Source organism: Piliocolobus tephrosceles, chromosome 6 (genome assembly GCF_002776525.5).
Source record: "Piliocolobus tephrosceles isolate RC106 chromosome 6, ASM277652v3, whole genome shotgun sequence".
Lineage (NCBI taxonomy): Eukaryota > Metazoa > Chordata > Mammalia > Primates > Cercopithecidae > Piliocolobus > Piliocolobus tephrosceles.
Genome location: NC_045439.1, coordinates 126,778,053 through 126,787,077, shown reverse-complemented (window position 1 = coordinate 126,787,077; position 9,025 = coordinate 126,778,053). Strand labels below are relative to the sequence as shown.

The window sequence follows — 9,025 nt, the reverse complement described above, 5'->3', positions numbered from 1 at the left end:
TTATGAAATTAAAAATGAAAAATGCTAAAGGATGCCAGAGTGAACCTCAGTGAAGGCCACAGAGACCCACTCTCTTTTAACTTTTTACAAATAAACTTAAAGTATAAATTAGAAACACAAATAAACATGAACAGCTCTAACATTCCAACGAAGTAAATGGATTGTGTAGGAGATTAACCCTATAACTTTGTTTCTTTTTAAAAAGTTTGTTGACCAGCTCTTTGATGATTGTGATGTTTATCTCCTTCTTCTCTGCAGCCAAGCCCAGCAAAAGAATGGCCCAGAGCGGTTGCTGCCCAAGCCTGGGTGCTCCTGGTGGTCCTGCATGATGGGCTGTGCAGTAGGGTTGTCATGGGGAGACCCCTTCCTGGCCTCTCCTTGCGCAGGCCCGGAGCTGTCGGTGAGGTTCACCTCACAAAGATCTTTGAAGAGAGGCAGGCGGGGATCTGAGCACAGTGCAAAACCCCCTGCTCCTGCCTGCCCGCCCTGCATGAGGGCTCTACTCACCACCATGCTGGTCGGCAGCCCCAAGCTCCTGGGGGGGTGGGGCTCCTGGACTGGGCTCATCAGCTGGGTTCTGGGCAGCGGCCAGGAATTTGCTGTGCCCTTTGTTGCCGTCAACCCAAGCCGCAACAGCATCTCCTGCAGCTCCAGGAGCTCCACCTGGAGGGAGGGGTGCTCAGGTGTCACGCCGCTGCCAGCGCCCACCTTCACGCCACCCCCACCCCCAACCCGTACCCCCGCAGGCATGTTGCACACCCTACCTTCATCTCGTCGTCCTGGGCCAGCCTGATGATGACCTCCTCCTGGCGTCGCCTCTTTGGCACTGCCCTCTGGCTCCGTTATAAGGTGCTTAATTTTCCTGCGGGAGGACAGGGCTCAGATGCTGGGGCCCCTCCGACGGCCCTGCAGCTCCCCCTGCCTTGCCCTGGTCTCCCACTCACTGATGGCATCTCTCCCTCCAGTACTGGATGAACTGATGTTCTAGTTTCTCCACACGCTCCCTCAGGTCCGCCTTCTCCTCCAGGAGATCCATAAGGCCACGCTGGAGCCAAAATAATGGGGTCACCTCTCAGCAGCGACCTGCCTACCCCTGCCCTTCTTGGCCTATTCCAGGACTCACTCACCTCCAGCTTTTCCATGACTTCCTGCAGGGCCCGGGGGGTCTCCCCACTCACAGACTCGCCCCCAGTCCCTGGGGCTGAGACCGCTGCCTCTGGCTCCTTGTGGGTCGAGGTTACTGTCTCCACCTCACGCAGCTTCTCCTGCAGCCCTTCGACTTGCTGCTCCAAGTGCAGTGCGCTCTTGTTCTCGTTGTTCTGGACAGAGAGAAGCAATCAGCAGGCACCCACTGCAGCTGGAGACCCTAGAACTTGGTGTCTGCCTCCCGTGGCACCGGGAAGGGTGGAGGCAGGTTAGAAAAATCACCTCCTCTCTCCCACAGCCACCAGAGCAGGGCTCTGGCTCACAGGTCCCTTTAGAAGTAACATTTCACGTGAGGGCTACACTGCCCCATTATACAGGAGGGGAAACAAAGGCCTGGAGGGCTAGGGAGGAGGGCAGGCTCCCTAGGTGGGGCAACGCACCAGCTCCTCGAAGCCACTCTGTGGCTCGGCCAGCTGCTGAAGTCTCTCCTCCTGCCTCCGAAGCCTCTCCTCCTGCTCCCGAAGCCTCTCCTTTTGTGCCTGGTTCAGGAGACTGACGTGCTGATGGTTTTCCACCTGGGCCTGGAGCTCTGCTGACACTCGCTCTAATTCCTTCCTCAGGTGCTGCAGCTCCTCCTCAGGGGCCACTGCTGGGGGCTCCGGGGACAGGGGTTCGGCTGAGAAAGGAAGCAGACAATAAGGGCCTCTGGATTCTCAAAAAAAAAAAAAAACCCACCACCACCACCAAAAGACACCCTCCTCTTGGTGCACAGCTCCTCTCAGGCTCCCCACAGTTGGCCTCACTGCTAATGATTCCTCGCACCCAGATGGTAGCCAATCTTCCAAACCACTTTCAGATGGAGAGCACTGTGGGTGACTGACAATGGGCCCCATTTGCTGATGGGGACACTGAGGCTCACGGAGATGACAAGACTTGCTGTCTCCTTACACAGACCTCTTTCCCTCTGCCTCAAAGCCCTTCCATCCACCCCCCTCCCTGGGGCATTCTAAGCCCCCCCCATAGCCCTCTGATGCCAGGCCTGCTCCCAGGTCACGCCAGCCCCATCTTACCCATCTGGTTGTTGAATTGGGACAAGCTCCTCTCCAGCTCCTCCACCCGATGCATATTATGCTGGTTCTCCTTCTTCAAGGTCCAAAGCTGCCCAAAGCACAGGGGAAAAGGGCCCTGGAGAGAGGGGCTGGCCACCATCTCCCTCTCTACCCCCACCTCCACAAAGCCCAGACCCATGACCACCTCTGGCTGTACTATTCCCATGTTACAGATGCCCAGAAAGATCCAGTGACTGATCTAAGGTGGGGGGCGCTGAAGGGTCAGATCTCACCTCCTGTGACATTTGCCTCATCCTCTCCTGCCACCGGGCCCTCTCTCCTTTTATATGTTCAGCATACTCATCTCTCTCTAGCTGGACTTGTTGCAGCGACTCCTTCATCTGCAAGAGTGGGAACAGAAGTTACGCAGGGCTGTCACTGGTCCTCGCCTGCTCCTGGCCACCTGGGGTCACCTTCCTTCCACATCCCTCCCTCTGCAAAACCTCACCTGTGTCACGTGCGCTTTCAGCAGTGCCCGCTCCTGTAAGGACTGCTTTAACTGTGTCTTGAGAAGTGTTTTACTGCGCTTCGAGGACTGGATGGTGAAGAGTGAGAAGTTTCTATCTAGGGAACCTGGGCCATCCCATACAGTGCCCCTTAAATAGGCTAGGGCTAGGCTCAATATACAACTTGGTCAGTACGGATCAAGGCATTTCCAAGCCTATGGTCTGGTTTTTAAAAGAACTCAGTAAAGTTGGAAGGGACAGGGAAAGAGATCGAATTTACAGGTGGCTAACAGAGGCCCGGAGAGATCAGTTAATATTGCTCTTGTTATTACTGTTATTACTAGCACTGTTTGAACCTTTATGGAGTCCTTCACCAGGTACCATGCTAGCAATCCCATTTAATCCTCGCAACCACCACAGGAGACAGTTACTATGATTCCCTCTGTTGTGTAGATGAAAACACATGGAGTATTTGATGTTAAGTGCTTTCCTAAGATCACATAGGCAGAGCTGGCATTTGAACAGCCAGATCTATCCGATTCTCTAAAGCCCATTTTTCTTGCTGGGGGTCACAGATAGGAAGGGGACAATGAATCTTTTGTTCACTGTTTGAAAGGATGATACATTCGCATAGTCCAAAACTGAGAAGGTACAGAAGGGAAGTATCTCCCAGCCACCCTGTTGCTCTCTCCTGAGTTTTTTATGAACCTTACAGACTTATTTTATGTATATTTTCATAGTATGTACACACACACACACACACACACACACACAGTTTCCTCTCTACAGAAATGGTAACATACTAAAGGTCCTCTTCTGTACCTTCACAGTACAAGTACCCAATACCCCACCTAGGACTTGGCCAAGACCCCAGCCAGGTAAGGGCAGGGGAGGCACTTGGCCTCCAAACTCTGTGTCCAGTGCTCGCTCCCCACCGCACTCCCCCAACTCACCCACAGCAGCTGACTCAGCCCCAGGCTGCCTCTAACAACCAGACACAAAAGCAGCGAGAAATGGCCATGACGCCTCCTGGGCAGGACACTCCATTCTGCAGAAGGGACCTTTAGGCTCACTCCTCCATCTGCGAAGCCAGGCTCCCAGGGCACAGGGCTGGTGGTCGGACTCACCCTGTCCACCTTGTTCTTCTGTGTGGCGGTGACAGCAGATAGAGCCCGCTCTAACTCTTCCGTACGCTGCGATGAATGTTGCAGGCAGCCGGCCAGATCCTTCGACTCTTCTGTAACGAGAGAGTTGAGATGGGGCCCAAAGGACTCTCCCTAAACACCTATCGAAGTGCCAGGTTGAAGGATGACAGGGTGCCCAGATTCCCACCTTCAAAGTATCTGAGAGAGCATTTCGTGTGATACAGGTCTATAGTTAGTTTCTTTTTCTGTATGTTCAATCTCTGGATTTGAACCTTTCGGAGAAAAGCCAAGCAAGTGCTGAAAGAGAAGGAAAGACATATTCCCCGGAGGACAGGAGAAAACTTCACACCCTCCACTCACCTCTAGCTCCCTTTCAGCTTTCTGTTTCTTGTTGTTTGCCTTCTTTTCCTATAGGAAGAGGAAGACAGAACTCTTACAGGGGGAGGCAGAGATGGCACAGCTAGAGACATGCCCCCAGAATGCCATCAATGTCCCAGGACAGGCCCACCCATGAGACCAGGTTATCAGGGACCCTGTGGGGATGGGGTGGAATCTGAAGGGTGAGCCTTCTTCCCCAGGCTGGGAGTGGGCGAGACAAGACTGGGGCCTCTACATCTGAGTGCCCCCCAAACCCAGCCGTCATGTGGGCAAAGAAATCGCATTACTTCTTCCAGCTGATGTTCCACTTGTTTCTTCTGTTGTTCCTGTGGGGAGAGTCAAATTAAGGTGATGGAGGGTGGCCCCATCAACTCTATTCCCCAGGCCAGGAAGCGGTAGGCAGGGGCCAGGAATGGATTTTAAAGGCAAAGTTCTCAGACCCAGTGGGAACACGAACTGGTCAACTCTCCTAAAGCTCCCAAGGACAGAGGATTTGGGTCTTTCTTGGTTTTCACTCACAGCCACAGAACTCAAAGTCTGAATCTGGAAGCTCTTGAGAGGACAGTAACATAAACCTCTAGAGATGGAGTTTGAGAAAGGCCCCCCCTTCTGCCCGCTTGTGATTTAGAAAAGTGCGTTCATTCAATAAACATTTACTGAGCACGAACCAGCCAGGTACGGTTCTTCACAGTATATATAGGACGGAAAAGGACAGACAGGAGCCCTTGGCCCTGAGGTTTCCATTCTAAGGGGCCTTTAAATCTCGGACTCTCAGAGCTAGCAGACACCTTTGATACTCACTACCTCCTCTGGAAACACGAGCCCCAAAAGGAGAGGCAGCTTGCCCAGAATCAAAGAGCAAATTAGGGACTGAGTCACAGCAGAAATATGGGCCCCCTGACAACCAGTCAGGCTCGCACTCCCCCGAGAGGCCACAACCCCAGGGCGTGTATAGCAAGGACTAGAGCAGGGGTGTCTGGAGAGGAGAGAGTTGGCAAAGAGGGAAGCAAAAGAACAGCCATGCTGCATGCTCTGGGGTCCCTCCAGGTGAGACCTGGGCATCCCAGCTCCCTATTTGCCCTTCACACCAGGGCGCCCAGCCCCTTTCTTCAGAGCCCCAAGAGGAAACTGGAGCCCCGGATTGGCAGCCTGGAATCAGGGGACCCCACTGGACTCTTACCAAAGATTTGATGGTGTTATTCAGTCGACTGATTTTGATGGCCCTCGAGTCAAGGACTACTGCTTGTTCTTGGCACGGACTCTGAGGCGCATGCAGAGAGGGGGAGGTGGAGGAGGAGTGGGGGAGAGGTAGAGAGAACAATCATTAGGGCTGGGGTGTGTGTGGTCTGTCTCAGCTGGCAGAGGGGCACCGAGTCCCTGCTCTGGGAGGAGGTTGGAGGGCTGGCCTGCGTGGTCACTGCACATCCACCCAGAGCCTCCTACCTCCAGATCCTTCAGGGTAGCACATGATGTAGGGCCCACCCCGTAGATACCTGTTGCCGGCTACAAGAGAGTACACATGGAGATATTCTGTTCCCCTCAGTGTCTAAGCCCTCTGACTTCCTTTCATTCACGTCAACTGGCAACATTTTCTTTTCTGCCTCTCTTGGACCCTTTGTCCCATAACTCCTTTGTGCCAGCTTCTCTCATGGTTCTTATTTCCCCACCATCCCACCCTGGGGCCTGAAATCAGTGACTCCTGATGGCAAGTGGCTGTTCTCATTGTCCTGGCTTCCCCTTGAGACTGGGGATGAGGAAAATCAAAGAGCAATGACCACATCCTGGTGTCCTGGGTGTTTACAGCAGGCCGTGTACTAGGGATTAACATAAAAACAACAATAAGAAATCTCATTTAAACCTCACAAATGGAAGTCAAACAATAGAACCTCTATTGTACAGATGTGAAAAAAGAGGCCCGAAGAGCTCAAGCAACTTGCCCTGAATCATATCCCTAGCAGGCGGAGAGGCAGGATTCAAACCCAGACTTCTTTTTGTTTTCTTTTTGTGAGACGGAGTCTTGCTCTATCTCCCAGGCTGGAGTGCAGTGGCGAGATCTTGGCTCACTGCAAGCTCCGCCTCCTAGGTTCATGCCATTCTCCTGCCTCAGCCTCCCAAGCAGCTGGGAATACAGGCACCCACCACCATGCCGGGTAATTTTTTTTATATTTTTCAGTGAAGACGGGGTTTCACCATGTTAGGTAGGATGGTCTCAATTTCCTGACCTTGTGATCTGCCCCGGTTGGTCTCCCAAAGTGCTGGGATTACAAACGTGAGCCACTGTGCTCCGCTAAACCCAGAATTCTTAACCAGTACCCAATGGTCCATCCATAATCTTAACAATTACCCTCTACTGCCCCTTTCGTCCCCTGTCCCCAGGAGCCTGGCCACCAAGACTCACATCCCGAGGTGAGTGGCAACCAGCAGAAGTGGATGTCTCAGGGCTACTGCCATTTGTTTTCCTGTTCCTCTTTGCTTCTGCTGGAACAGAATTTCTCTGCCAATATTCTTTTAACTGTAGGAAAGAAGAGCAGTAATCGTCATGAGAACTATTGGCCCCTAGAGCCACATCCTCCCTTACAGTTTTTACAAAATACTCTTATACACCATCTGATTTAATGACACCAACCGCTGTATAGTAAGTGTTGTCACGATCTTTTAGGGACTGAGAGGGATTGATATCATAGCTAGAAAAAAAGAAAAAAGAAAAAGAAAAAGGTGATACTGGAACTTTGAAATTCAGTCTTCTGACTCCAAGCTCTGGGGTTTTGCCAAGAATCAGCAGCTGCCAGGGACCAAAACCAGAGGCAGAGGTAGAAAAGTAAACATTAAGTAGGCAGGAACTGTATGCCCTGTGGTTTAGAGTCATACATCCTCACACATCTGTTTGTGTGAAGAAGTACACCAGTACCTCTCAAACTTCTATATCAATGTGTTCTCATGGCAGAAGGCAGCCTTTCTGTTAAATCCAGGAATTTATCAGAAAGAGGACTACCCAAGCCTCATTTCAGAGAGAAGTCCGGTATACTCTTAGAAACCTATGTGACTGTCATCCCTAAGTATATTCATGTTTTTTCTCTTGATCTCAAGAGAATCAAGGGAAACTGATGCTTCAGAAAGATGTCTCACATTTATCCTGTGCCACTCAAAAGTACCCCAGGTTGAGATAATATGAGGAAGATTCAAGCTGTCAAGTTCAGTTTCCCAAGATCTATTCCACAGAAGATGAGCAAATCTCACTTCAGAGACGACTGACTGAAGGGCAGTCTGGTCCCAGAACCATGGAGAATTAGAATACGAGGTGGAGAACTCAGAAAAAAATGTTAAAATCTCTCTGGAAAGTAGAAGCCTGGGAGAAAACCAAACCAAACCCACTCTCCCATTGCCACATGGAGATACAGTCAACGTTTTGCGCTCACGGGGGAAGTGGAGGCTTTTCCCCCTGTCAATGTCGATGTTAAGGGAGTGAGGCAGCCTGGAACCTCTTGCTCCTAGGTCCCACAGTCTCCATTCCTCTTCCTGCTGGAAATCTGCGTTGTGACCAGAGGAACCAGAAACGGGGTGAGAACACTTAGGGGACTGGGTCATAAGATCAAAGGCCGGTCTTCCAGTAATGACAGTTCCTAGGCAGACTGTGACATCACTACATTCCACTCCTCCTGATTGGGGGGAGGGACCACATCAGTGCAACGTCCGAGTTACCAGTCCATGATGGAGGAGGGAGACACAGGGTTGGGAACCAGGTCCTTGAAGACGCCAGTGGGAAGAGCCCAGGGAGGTTGACCTTGAGGCAGCAGGAGGGGAGGGCAGAGTCTGCAGCAGGGAACCCCAGGAGTCACCAGCCCAAAGTCACCCAGGGATGACTGGCGAGGAAGGGGCCTGGGGCTGGGGGACCCAGGTCCTTGGACACACGAGCCCAAAGAGCCCAGGGAGGTCGAGCTTGGGTCGGCAGGAGGTGAGGGCCTAGTAATGGAGACGGGAACCCCAGGAGTCACCCGCCCAGAGTCACCCTGGAGTGATTGGTGAGGGCAGGGACTGGGCTGATGCTGAAGGGGCAGGGCTGACTGACAAGACTTTTGCGTGGGGAGCCCGGAGACACCTGCATTGGAGGGCCCTGTCCAGTGTGCCTCAGCAGTGATATGGGCTCTGGCTGCAGTCTTGTCGTTGGAGGGTTATCTGTAGCTGGGTTGGGGGCCATGGCCTGGTGCGTTTTTACCTTTTTCTTGGCTGCGGCCAATCTGTTCTGCGGAGTTTCTTCCGCCATCGCGGGGTGGGAAAGGGAGGTGGGGTTGGGGCCACAACAGCGAAATCCCAGCGAGCACTGATCAAGACCTCCAGTCACCTACCAGGCAGCTGTATGACTGAGCCACAGGGGTGGTAACCAGGGCACCAATAGAATGTAGAATAGGGGCGTGGACTTAATGCTCCAAGCCTATTGGTCAAGGAGAAAGATGAAAGGGAAAGGGGCGTGGCCAGGCACCAGCCTGTCCAGAGGGACCCCTGGCTCATAAGGAAAGCTACTCATGCAACTGCTGTTCCCACCCACTCTGAAAGAGGGGAGGGGCGCCCACTCTGGGAGAGGGAAGGGGCAGCTTTTGCTTTTAAAGCTTTAAAACTAGGCCGGGCGCGGTGGCTCAAGCCTGTAATCTCAGCACTTTGGGAGGCCGAGACGGGCGGATCACGAGGTCAGGAGATCGAGACCATCCTGGCTAATACGGTGAAACCCCGTCTCTACTAAAAAATACAAAAAACTAGCTGGGCGAGGTGGCGGGCGCCTGTAGTCTCAGCTACTCGGGAGGCTGAG

At 52.7% G+C, this 9,025-nt stretch overlaps 1 protein-coding gene across 3 annotated transcripts; it reads right to left on the bottom strand.

The window, feature by feature from the left end:
• Positions 1–237: 237 nt before the first annotated feature.
• On the bottom strand, positions 238–8,516 carry LOC111532747 (golgin subfamily A member 8C-like). 3 transcript variants are annotated; one of them, XM_026451598.1, is made up of 17 exons: positions 8,438–8,516; positions 6,623–6,736; positions 5,668–5,727; positions 5,405–5,485; positions 4,512–4,550; positions 4,207–4,254; positions 4,034–4,118; positions 3,829–3,938; positions 2,704–2,790; positions 2,489–2,596; positions 2,217–2,304; positions 1,587–1,822; positions 1,128–1,319; positions 945–1,045; positions 765–862; positions 508–663; positions 238–422 (listed from the first exon to the last, which is right to left on the bottom strand). In XM_026451598.1, the coding sequence occupies exons 1-17, from the start codon at positions 8,483–8,485 to the stop codon at positions 238–240; spliced, it is 1,836 nt and encodes a 611-aa protein (XP_026307383.1). In that variant the 5' UTR covers positions 8,486–8,516. The 3 variants fall into 3 exon arrangements, with proteins under 3 accessions (XP_026307383.1, XP_026307381.1, XP_026307382.1); XM_026451596.1 differs by having other exon boundaries at positions 945–1,041; positions 1,109–1,319; positions 8,438–8,485; XM_026451597.1 differs by lacking the exon at positions 5,668–5,727 and having other exon boundaries at positions 1,179–1,319; positions 5,405–5,532; positions 6,625–6,736; positions 8,438–8,485.
• Positions 8,517–9,025: the final 509 nt, after the last annotated feature.